The sequence below is a fragment of the Jaculus jaculus genome, chromosome 3, assembly GCF_020740685.1.
Source record: "Jaculus jaculus isolate mJacJac1 chromosome 3, mJacJac1.mat.Y.cur, whole genome shotgun sequence".
NCBI classification, from domain to species: Eukaryota; Metazoa; Chordata; class Mammalia; order Rodentia; family Dipodidae; genus Jaculus; species Jaculus jaculus.
In genome coordinates this window covers 136,259,382-136,272,068 of record NC_059104.1, presented here as the reverse complement: position 1 = coordinate 136,272,068, position 12,687 = coordinate 136,259,382, and the positions used below count along the sequence as shown (strand labels likewise).

The 12,687-nt window shown below is 44.5% G+C and overlaps 1 protein-coding gene across 4 annotated transcripts in view; it reads left to right on the top strand.

Moving 5' to 3' along the window:
• Window positions 1–10,395, top strand: part of Synm (synemin) — a 28,934-nt gene extending 18,539 nt beyond the window's left edge. Inside the window, exons 3-5 of one of the 4 annotated variants that reach the window (XM_004658154.2) lie at window positions 5–75; window positions 4,001–6,444; window positions 7,324–10,395. In XM_004658154.2, the coding sequence (XP_004658211.2) occupies window positions 5–75; window positions 4,001–6,444; window positions 7,324–7,629 (2,821 nt within the window). In that variant the 3' untranslated portion in view covers window positions 7,630–10,395. Of the gene's footprint in view, window positions 1–4; window positions 76–4,000 lie in introns of all 4 variants that reach the window. The other 3 variants (XM_045145224.1, XM_004658153.2, XM_045145225.1) reach the window with 3 other exon arrangements.
• The last annotated feature ends 2,292 nt before the right edge of the window (window positions 10,396–12,687 follow it).

Below are 12,687 nucleotides of genomic sequence, written 5' to 3'. Positions count from 1 at the left end.
ACAGGGCCTTACTGGAAGGAGAAAGTAATCCGGAGATATTGATTTGGACTGAGAACGTCGAAAACATGCCACAAGGTAAATAGAAGAAAAGCTAAATTATAACATTAGAATGCTTTCTGTCTGAACTGTCTGGTCTGTGGGTGGAGGAGGGCACCATTCATCTGGAAGGATAGAGCTTAGCTATGTTTTTATTTTCTTCCAGATAACAGTAGTTCAGCCTTCCTTTAAGTAGCAAAAATTTTTTTTTAGTTCTGTATATGTGCAAAAACAAGCTGTTGTGTTTGACAAATTCAGCTGCTTGTGGAGCCAATATTTTGAGGTGCTTACTGGCCAGTGTGCTGAGGGGATATTATAGTCAGCTCCATGTTGCTGGGACAAACATCCAACCAGACACAGTTTAGGGGAGGATGGGGTTTACTTCAGGCTTATAGATCCAGGGGAAGTTCCATCAGTGGTGGAAGAAGCTGCTTGTTTCAACACATCTGAACAGAGAGAAACCCCTGCAGCAAGCAGAACACTAACATCAGCAGACAGCACGAACCCCACCAGAGCTCAAAACCTTTGGGCGGGAATCAGATCTGCCCCCATGACACACCTTCGGGCTGGACTCCAGGATCCGCCCTCCACCCCCAGTGACATGCCTCCTCTAGCAGTATTCTGCCTGCTAGGGGCTGAAGTTGCAAACTCAATTTCAATAAAACACCTGAGTCTATGGGGTCATATATTCAAACTACCACAGGAGGGTAACTGAGAGCCGAGCAGGGTAAAGACTTGTTCCCTACACCCTTGGAATGGACACATGTCCCTTTTCTGGACCAAGGAGATATGGCTGTAACCACCATGGGGAAGTATCACTTTGTACAAAAAACAGTCAACACTGGAAACTGCTACCTCATCAGGGACGATAACAGATGCGTCTGTCTCTGTTAACTTGTTTCAGCCATTGATTTTCAAGCTTCTTGAACACTATAGAAACTTCACAGTTTTAAGCTTCTACCACCTTAGGCTGAAGTGTTTCCTCAGGAAGGTGTGTCTGGGTGCCCTACTTAGTTCAGCCCAATGCTACAGAACAAGGCTATGATCCCTCCAGCCATAAATGTGATGTGAGAGAATTTAATGTTCATTTTTAAGGCCCTAAAAACCTGCAGGATAACCTTTTAATAAAATATTTAAGCACTACAGAATCCTAAAGAGATTCTGGTTAAGCAATGACAGATTAAATGATATATAGTGTCTTAATATAAAGTCATTCCTTGATATCTGGAGTAGATTGGTTTCAGAACATTTATAGATAGTAAAATCTGTGTAGGTCAAGTCTCTTATATCCAATGGTATATGATTTGTACATCTTCCTACATGCCTCATTATTATTATTATTTTAGAGGCAAATCTCACTCTAGCTCAGACTGACCTGGAACTCACTCTGTAGACCCATTCGGGCCTCAAACTGATAGTGATCTTTCTACTTCAGCCTCCCAAGTGTCACCACACCCTGCTACGAAGTTTGAATCCTCTGTTGATAACTTATAGTAGGCAATACAATGTCAGTGTCATGTAAATAGCTGTTGTACTCCATTGTTTAGGAAATAATGACAAGAGAACAGTCTGCACATACTCAGTACAGGTAGTTTTTGCAAACACTCTTGATCTTTAGTTGGCTGATTATGCAGATGAAGATAGATGCGGGTCCTGTGCGGTCACTGGCTATGTGGCCAACTCAACTGTGCCTTACTCAGCATAGTTTGTGCCTTCCTTCTTGTCCATTTCACAGGTTTGTCAGGTCTCTGGGTTCAGAACCAGACTGTTGCTTCTAATCATTCATGCTTAAAAAAGATTTTCTCTTATATAACATAGCATCCAGTAGGACTGCCTTTCCATTTTGAGAATAAGTCTGAAAAAAGTAAAGATATCAGGGCTGGAGAAATGGATTAGTAGTTAAGGTGCTTGCCTGTGAAGCCTAAGGATCCAAGTTCAATTCCCTAGGACCCACATAAGCCAGATGCACAAGGTGGTGCATGTGTCTGGAGTTCATTTTCAGTGGCTGGATAGCCTGGTGTACCCATTCTCTCACACTTTCTCAAAATGGATAAATAAAATGAAAAAAAAAAAAGGTAAAGATATCTTCCAGGTGTTGTGATGCACACCTTTAGTCCCAGCACGTATGAGGCAGAGTAGGAGGATTTCCATGAGTTTGAAGACAGTCTGGGGCAACAGAGTGAGTTCAGGTCAGCCTGGGCTAAAGTGAGACCCTACCTTGAAACCTCCCCCCAAAGTAAAGGTATCCATAGAAGTTATCATTAATCTGCCTTCATGGCATCAGTTAAAGTAAGAATTGTTTATTTAAATAGAATTTATATTAAATTAAAATAAGAAATGTTCATTCACCAGATGTCAAGGGTTAGTGATATTTTCACTTGTGGGTATGTATATTTGGAAGTCTATCACATAACCTAGTTTTTGAGGAGAGAGAAACAAAAGGGAGGACCCAGGACCAAACTTCCAGGAGGACCCACATTCTGAGTGTGGGATTTGCTTGAACTTCATTGGCCATGTCTTTGGAGCCTCTCAAGAAGCAATCATGTGTCTCTGGTAACTTGTTTCAGCCACTGTTTTTCAAACTTCTTGAACAATATAGAAAGTTCACAATTTTAAATGAAATTTATTTTGCCAGCTAGATATTATGGCAAAGAAAGAAGCTGTGGAATAAAGGTGATGAGTTGTTAACTTCTTTTTAGTAGTAGCCTTTAAGCTTCTAAGTGGTCCTGTGCCATGCACAGGATACGTACCCATTAGTATTTCTTTATTGAAGACTTCTGCAGATACACTTCTAGATGGTGAATTGATCAAAACTCCTCGGTGCACTTAGTTGTCTTCTGTAACATCCTTAAAATAATGGCCATTTGACCATGAGATGACAGACCCAAAACTGTCTATGATCTTCTGTATTTCTTATTGACCCTGGGGCTTCACCTTCCTAGTTTATCATCAGTATGTTGACCCAAAAGGAGGAATTTTTGCACCAAAAATATGTCTTGGGATCTGTCTTAAGGAGGGCTCTGGCTTTGCAACCATGAGGGAGACCAAGTTGGGGGCAAGGTTTCAGCCCCGCTGGATGGGGTATAATAAACACCAGGAGGTACTCTTAGGGCAGATGGTGTTTTTAGTTATGTTCTAACTCCTGGTGGCCATTCTCAAGAACTGGTTACCTTGGTGGAGTTCATATACCCAAGGAGTGTCAGTCTCTGTGGATGGCCCAGAGTTAAGCCAGAAGCTCTAAAAATGCCTCTCAACTCCAGGGTCCTGATATCAGCACAGGTGGTAGCATTGACAACTGGTCTGATTGGGGCAACTGCACCTTTTGAAATGTGGAGATTTTCAAGTGTAACAGTGAAGAAACCATGCAGAATAGAAAAGTTACAGTCTTCTGTACCTGCTGGCCTAACACAGGAATCTGTCAAGAACAAGGACACATTATAGAAGGAACAGCCTACTATTTGCTGTTCAGCAATTATATGCTTTGTAATTATAGAGCTGTTCTCTGCTGAAATGGGTAAAATAGACATTTCTCCACATAGTAGAAATTAATGGTTCTGAAATAGCATAATATTGTGAAATTTCAGCCAGAAAACCCAGTACCTTTGACCCCTCAGGCAGATGTGCCACATTTTACAGTCAGACCTTTGATATTTCTGTTAAGATGAAGGATCTTTTAAAATCAGCAACTGGAGGGGAGTGTTAGGCTAAACTATTTATAGTGGTATATTTTATCATAACAGGATTTCTAAAGCTACCAAAAAATAACCTGGACTGAAAGTAATTTCCAGAAAACGTTCCTCCTATAATAATAGCATATATTATTATTATATTTATTATTATTATATTATATATTATGCTATTATTAATATATTATGGTGGTTTGGGATTTGACCTGCAATAGCGCTGTAAGATTAATGAAATGTAATGTTGCCTATCATCTTAATTGTTTGTTTAATTTCTATAGAATCCAGAAACACATCTTATCAATACACTGACTCCATATTACAGAGGAAAAATGAAAAAAATCTGTTTTCAAGGCCGAAAGCACCTTGGGCATCTCTAAATCACACTCTGTATTTGAACGGGTCAGGGCACCTTGGATCTGAGACAACGTCATCTATTGGAAGTGCTGCCAGGAGGGGGTTCCTGGCCTCAGGATATTCTTCCTCGGCCACTACCCAGCAGAAAAACTCTTATGAAAAAACCATTACCAGTCAAGCCAATCTCAGAGCTATCTCTCCAACTTGTGGTCTTATAAGAAACACTGATGCTCAACTGAAGACATTCCCTGATCGACCAAAACCCAAAGGCAGTGGGGACCCCCCTGCCCGCTTTGGTACAGTGTCTACTGTTGCCCGAGAGTCATACCAAGAGCAAAGAGATAAAGCGGCAGCAGATGCTATGCATGGCACTCGGTCAAATGAGAGGACTGTCACTGTGGAAAGAAAAATAGAAGTGAAATCCACCAGGGAACAAGAAAGAGACAGACCAGGAGCCATCAAAATAAAGCCAGAAGAAAAAATGTTTGATTCCAAAGAGAAAGCTTCAGAGGAACGAAATTTGCGATGGGAAGAACTGACGAAGTTAGACAAAGAGGCAAGAACAAGAGAAAGCCAGCAGATGAGGGAACGGGCCAACGAGAAGGACTCACTGAAGGAGAAAAGTGTGAAGGGAAGGGACATACCCATCAGTCTAGAAGTATCCCGAGGCAGCAGACAAGATGTGTCTGAGAAAGGCTTGCAGACTCCGGGAAAGAAGGATGCTGGTGACAGCAGGGGAAGAGAGGCAGAAACCAGAGGGACAAGGTTCCGGTTGGACACCAGCGACACCGCCAGCTCTCTGCAAGGTGATTCCATGACAGAGACCATAGCAGAAAACATTGTCACCACCATCCTTAAGCAGTTTACCCAGTCTCCTGATGTGGAAGAAACTGTTAATTCTTTGCCAGACACAAAGGTCACTTACATGAACAGGAAAGAGCTTCCTGGTGAAAGGAAAACAAAGACAGAGATAGTTGTGGAGTCTAAACTAACAGAAGACATTGATATTTCTGATGAAGCCAGCCTGGACCACCTTTTAAGCAAAGATATCAAGGAAGTGGGGCTAAAAGGAAAATCAGCTGAGCGGATGATAGGAGATATGATCAACCTTGGTCTGAAGGGAAGGGAGGGAAAAGCCAAGGTTGTCAATGTGGAGATTGTGGAAGAGCCCATGAGCTATGTAGGTGGTGGGAGGGCGGAGGAGTTCTCCACCCCATTCCAAGTGGAGGAGGTAGATGATTTATCACCTAGTACCACGGGAGTGGTTGAAGAAGAGGGTGGTGATGGAGAGACTGATGTCACATTCTCAGTGCATCAGCATCAAAGGACCAGGAAGCCCCAAGGAAACATCTCTCACGTGGAAGAAGTGACCGAGGCAGGAGACTCAGAGGGAGAGCAGAGTTACTTTGTGTCGACCCCAGATGAGTACCCTGGGGGGCAGGACAGAGAGGACGAAGGCTCAGTGTATGGGCAGATCCATATTGAGGAAGAGTCCACCATCCGGTACTCATGGCAGGATGAAATTGTACAGGGGACTTGGAGAAGGAAAAAGAGGGATGAGACTGAGGGAGAGAAGGATGTGAAGACCCTGGAGCTTGTAGCCCCTTCCCTGGGTGGAAGCTTGAGTTCCGCTCACTGGAAGGAAGAAGCTAGTGGTGAGTTACATGCTGAACCTACAGTCATTGAGAAAGAAATCAAAATACCACACGAATTCCACACCTCCATCAAAGGTGTCTTCTCCAAGGAGCCTCGGCACCAGCTGGCGGAGGTCATTGGGCAGCTGGAGGACACCCTGCCTGAGCGCATGAAGGAGGAGCTGTCCACTTTGACCAGAGAAGGTCAAGATGAGCCTGGGAGCATCTCCGTGGATGTAAAGAAAGTCCAGAGCTCTTGTGGTGGTTCTGTGACCTTGCTTGCGGAGGTCAACCTTTCACAAACCGTCGATGCTGATCAGTTAGACCTGGAGGAGCTGAGCAGGGATGAAGCTGGGGAAATAGAGAAGGCGGTGGAGTCAGTGGTCAGAGAGAGCTTGTCCAAGCGGCCCAGCTCAACACCTGGAAGCCCACAAAGGGAAGATGGAAAGGAGGTGCCAGCTGGTGGCATTCGCTTTAAGCGCTGGGCCACCAGGGAACTGTACAGCCTGTCTGATGAGACGGATGGTGCCAGCCTGGCCTCTCACAGCTCAGATAAGTCTACTGCCCAGGGCCCAGTGTCGGCTACCGTGGAAGTCACTAGCCCACGGGGCTTTGCCCAGTCTCAAGTGTTGGAGGACATAAGCCAGTCTGTAAGGCACGTTAAACTCGGCCCCAGTGAAATGTGGAGGACTGAGCAGGTCTCCTATGGAGGACCCATGGCACAGCGGGTGGAGGTAAGTGAGGACGGCAGCCAGGCAGTCGGCTCTGAGGGAGCCACACACTCTGTGGGGCACTTTACAGTGGGTCCTCATCAAGGTCAAGTGTCCACAGAAATCATCTTCCATGGCCTTGCCCCGGCCTGGCAGGAGGCAGGAGACACAGAAGAGCCTGACCAGACACGACTGTCTGCAGTGGACAATACAACGGGGAGGCACATCACATTTGGCTCCAAGCAGTTTCCTGCTGAAAAGGGTCCTGATTCTGGGACAGGAGAGGCTGGTGGTAACTTAGCAGCTGACAAGTCAGGGAGCACCCAAACTTCTGTCACACACTTCCAGTCAGGCCCTAAAGAAGGGCTCAGAGAGGAAATACAGTTCACAGCTCCCCTCCCAGACAAGGTGGAATGGGGCGTGCACAGAGACACAGAGTCACCATGGGGCAGCAGCACAGCCGCCAGGCTCATCAGGCCTCAGAGGCACCACACCTCCCAGCAGATAGCTGCCCAGCCAGGGGGAATCTCGGTCGCAGAAGTCATTGTCCAGGGTGAGGACTCAGCAGATGTAACCCAGGCCATTCATAGTGACACCTCAGATAGAAAAATCCTCGTGACTGAAAAGAGCACATTCCAGAGGGTCATTTCTGAATCTCCCCAGGACAGTGTAGGAGAGCCTGGGGCAGAGGTGACATCGGGCATCAGTAGAACCTTTAGGCACATTTGGCTAGGTCCTTCCGAGACAGAAACCTCTAAACACACTGTGGTCCATGGACCCTTGGCTAAAACATTTGCACTTGCTGGTTCAGTGGCCTCCCCTGAGCTAGACAAGTTAGCCAACAGCAGCAGCACACTAAGCCACATTGCACTGGGGCCCAAAGAAACTTCGTTTACCTTTCAGATGGATGTGAGCAATGCAAGGGCGATCCACAGCTGGACCCAGGAGGCAGGGATGGAAGTGGAAGCTCACCGTGTGTCCGACGGTAGTGGCTGGATGGCCACTCACAGTAGGAGCGAGCAGCTGGCTGGCACGAGCTCTCAGGCTTCTGCTGGGGATCGACACCAGAGCACAGAGGAGGCTGATTTTGACAAGACGGTGCAGCTGCAGAGGATGGTAGACCAAAGGTCGGTGGTTTCAGATGAAAAGAAGGTGGCCCTCCTCTATCTAGACAATGAGGAGGAGGACGAGGGTGATGGATGGTTTTGATAAGCAGATACAGGGCCCCTTGTTTGGTGACAGAGCAACATATAAAAGGCTTTACTTATTTTATGAGTCAGGGGAGGCTCATTGTCAAAACCTCCCTTTCTTGAGAACTCCAAATGATGTCAGTTTGCTTGAGTTGATCTGTAAGGTTTCAGTTTAATTCATGCGTTTAAAGGCTTTGGAATTTTGACTTTTGAGTTGGAACTTGTACAAGCACTTTTTAATCTTTTGGTCTTAAAAGGTTCCTTTTCCTGAAGTTTTATCTCCATTTGTGGAGACACCTTCTACCAATTTTGCACCTGGTCACAGACATGGCTTATATAAAAATGGAACTACTTAATTACCTATAGGCAATATGTCTTAAAATTAACCAGATTAAGATAATATGTGTAAGAGTAGATTTTGTTTGCATGTGCTAAATCAAAATAAACTAACACTACAAAAAGATATCATAGAAAATAAGCAAGACTGTATGTTTGAAAAATCTACTGAATGATATCTTTAGGAAAAAAAATTATTTGTCAGAGATTTAAAATTATTTCCAGACCTCTATGAATTGCTTTCTATGTGCAGAACTTAAAAAAGGGCATATGGAGGGGACAGCTGTAGTCTGTTGTGGTATTTCCAGCCCGTATTCCTGGCCTGTTTGCACAGGTTCCCCTGCACAGGTCCACAGGTGGGGGAAATGATGGCTGGGAATGTTTACAGTACCATTTTTTGCTTGTGGCATTAGGCTATGAGGAAGCACAGTCTGAACACTTTTCTCCTGACATAAGCGATGGGGTAGGCAGCTCCTGTGGGAGGCTGTGTTCTTGAGCATTCTGTGCTTTAGCCTGCAGCACCAAAATACTCACTCTCACTGGTGGGAGGCAACCCTGCAGGCAGCGAAGGGAGTGATGATGGGTAAACTACTTCTGGACTGTCAAGTTGGTCCTGGCAGGAACATTGGAAACACCAGGCAGACTGTGCTTCTTAAAGGAGCCATTCTCAACCTACCACTAATGGATTGGAGGTCTTTTTGAGCTCCAAGAATAAGGAGTATAAGAGTAACAGTAAGCCTCACGAAAGCTTTTTGCACTTTGAATAGAAATCACAAGAATGGGAGTGTTCATCTACGAAAACACGTGTTAGATAGAATAAGGTATTTGAGGAAGGAATTGGGTGTTCCTCATGCAGACCAGCACCGAGGCACCAAGGACAGGCTCTGGAAGATGACAAAGGCTCCACACTCATGGGCTGTGGACTGTGGATCAACAGGTGTGCACCACTGAGCTTATAGCTGAGTGTGGTCCTTTGGACTTTCCTTTTACACACAAGTATTATTTTTTAGAGCTCTCATCTTTTAAGGTGCAGCATCACATGAAAATGATCTCTAGCAGCATGGCATTCTTTTAGTCCACACTAGCAGCTTTCAAACAGTGCCTGAGCTGTGCTTCCCATAGCCCAGGTCATAGACCCAACTCATACACTAGGGAACACAGATCCGGGATGAAGCCGTCTTCATGGAGGGTATGATGACCGAGTCAGGAGTGTGGCACTAGAGAGTCTGCCTCCCCATGTGTCTAACACAGCACACGTCCCCTCTCGTTCCATCAATGGCAATAGCAGGTAGGCTAGAGAGAGGGAGTGAATTTGCCACATTGATAAATGAAGGAGAAATACAGCATGGCTTTCAAGATGATCCGTTCTGACAATACACCTTGAACCAGGGCATATAAAGAAGCTGTTTGCACTGAAAGTTTAAACCTTTGTTTTCTATCTGCCAAAACACTGATTGTCAACCCAATGTGGGGGTGACTGCTCTGTAGGGGCTCGCCATCTCTAATATAATCAAAGATGAGCTGATTATGTTCCCCATAATCAGTGATGGTATTTGTCTAAGGGAGTTATTAGGATTTGGTCAAGGTGACGCCTCCTATGTGATGACCAGACAGACTGACAGTGTGGAGTTTATTATGCATCTGAGTGGCTTAGCTGGATGAATTTGTAAATGGATGGTGATGTGAATAGGTTATTAATGTCATGACTACTTCTACTTATTTTGTGAAATAAACATCTTAGATGTAATTTTCATCTCCAAGTTGGAATGCACATTAAGGCAACATTCCAAAGTATTTACCAGTATGAAGTCATGAGTTGTCACTGATTGCTAGGACACCAGAAGCAGGACCTTTGTCCTTGACCTTGTAGCAAGTCACCCAAAGCTCAGTGTTTTTTGGAACTAGTCGCTTTGGAGGCAAGAGAAATCAACATTGTGGTTGGGCAGGGTGGGAACGTAATCAGTCTTTTCCTATTTATTATTGTTTGGACAAGACATTATTCATTGACTGCTTCTCAACCTCCCACCGGTTGTTTTGGTAGTTTGTTTAAAGTGTCTATTTAAAATGGAATCATCTAAGAAGCTGAATTTGCTAGCTTTACTGTTCCTTACAAAGGTAAATGTCACAAGAATGTAGAAATAAAGATTTGAGAAAAAACAAAACAAAACACTACATTGTTCCTAAAGAGAATGTTTTCCATTTGGTTTTGGTGTGATTTCTTAACCTCTAATGGATGCAGACATGGGTGTACATGTATGTTTTGAAAATAACACAGAATTAGTGGTGACAGTGTATTCTTCACCAAAATCAGAACTCGATGCTGTAGGCACACACTAGCAAGCATGAACCAAGGGGCCTGCATCCAAGTATAGACTGAACAGTTGGTAACAATGTCATCACAACCTGAAAGACTATTGTCAGCAGGATGTGACCAAGACAGAGAGTCAATCATGACCATTTCTTAGCATTTTGCAAAAAATCTAATTATTATTGTAAAAAATTGTAATGTTAATTGTAACAAGGGAGTAGGTAGATACTTTACTTGCTTGTAATCTTCCAGCCCTTTACCAACAAAAATAAAACATGAATAGCTGATTTCCCCCTTGCTGGTGGAAGTTAAATGCTATCCACAGGAGACATGAATGAGACATTACTAAATTCACTTTTTCCAGGGGTGGGGGGTAACTAAATTTTAAAATGTGTTTGTTTTTCTGGGATTCCATGATACAATCCAAGACAGAAAATAAGAAGTAATAGGGTCCACATTTCTTGTAATGTGCTGCCTGCCTAGGAGGCTTAAGAAACACACATTTATTTCTCACAGTCCTGCAGGCTGGAAAGTGCCAGATCAAGGTGCCTACAGAGTTGCTTCTGGTGAGGATTTGCTTCCTGGATTACAGATAACCATCTTCTCATTATGTCTTCATAGGATTTACAGAGATCATCTCTCTTGGGTCCTGTTGTATTTACTACTTTATTGATATGACAAAACACAAGACCAAAAGCAGCATATGGGAATAAATAGGTTTATTTCAGCTTGGTCTCGAAGGGAAGTTTCATCATGGCATGGCAGAGCAGAGTCTGGGCATTACTTCTTGCCACAGCAGCTAGAAAGAAGCAAGTTTGAACCGGCAAGGGAGAACTGGGACATGACACCCCAAAGCCCATTTCACAGTCAAGCTGCCACAAACCCCTTCTTATAAGGACATCAATCTCATTTACTAGGGCTCCACTCTTATAGCCTTTTCATGTTCCAAAGACCCTGCCTCTAGATGCCATCATAAGGCGGGGGAAACCTACGGCATAACAATTAAATTTTAGAGGGACAGAAATAGTCCATAGCAGCCTCCAATGTGACATATTTTAAATGCTTATTCTACCATCCACATTGAAATCCGTGTCTGCAATTCGATAGGACACAGGAACAGTGACCACAGATTTTGCACCTCAACTGTCACACCCCCAAGGAAGACAACAGGCCATGCCTCTCTTCATCCTGTTATGGTTATTTGTTATTTTCCCCATCAATTCTTGAGGATTAACTCTGAATAGACAGACCCACACTCGGGGTAGGAGGAGAAGTTGTGGTATAGTCCTGATCTCAGCTTAGCACCAGCCTGAAACCTTGCTGGCCTGGATCATGAGATGAGAGGAATGAGGGAAGAAGGGGCAGCACTGCATGCCCCAGCATCCCCACCTAGCCCTCACACTGACCACTTCCTAGACAGCCAGGAAAAAGGAGTTCAAATGTCCTGCTCTGCTCTGCCATCTTCTCAAGGCTGTGACGTCCTCTGAGGAGGACGGAGGCCACTGGGAATGTGGCACTAGGGTTATGTAAGCTGTGGAAGCAGCTGCTTTGTCTGGGGCAGAGGCTGCAAGAGGCAAGAAGAAGGGGATTGGTGCCATTCCCCACAGCCCCTCTGTGCAGGAGTCAGTCCTGCTCTTTTTAGACCCCCTTAAACCTGCCTCCCCTGACTCCTACTCTAAGCAAATCCCACTTACAGCACAACTGCCCATCGTCCTCAGTCTGTCACAATAGGCACACCACCATTTACTAATTCTACTATGTTTGGCATCTAGTGTCATGATAGGGTCACAGGCTCTGAGAGATGTGGGGGAATCCATTGTCTTCTTTACTGTTGTGCCCCTAGTTCTTAACACAGGCGGGTACATCTGCCCAGTAAAATTCAGTGAGCAGCTAGGTACACTAATGGAGGGATATACCTGTATGATGCACCTTTTCAGGCTCCTAGGAACCCTGGGGACAGTCTTCATATGAATTATTTGGTCATTTACACTTTTAGAGGTGAAACATAGGGTCTTATATTACCTTTCTAATGAAACTTAAGGGAAGCAGGTTTCTTTTAGCTTACAGTTTAAGGGGGTACAGTCCATTATGGTGGAGAAGGCAATATGGCAAAAGCATAAAACAACTAACCACAGAAAGCAGAGTGGACAGGAAGTGAGGCCAGACTAAAATCCTCAAGGCCTGTTCTCAGTGATCAACTTCCTGTAGCTAAGCCCCACCTAAAAGACTGTCCCCAGCTAGGAACATGAGCATATGGGGTACATTTCATATTGAAACCACAATATTCTGCCTGCACCCCCCCCCATGGGTTAACTCATAATGCAAAATGCATTCATTCCAATTTCAGCCATCTCCATAGTCTTTTAATAGTACCAACACTGTTTGAAAGTCTCAAGTCCAAATGCAAGGCAATCTCTTAACTGTGAAGATAAA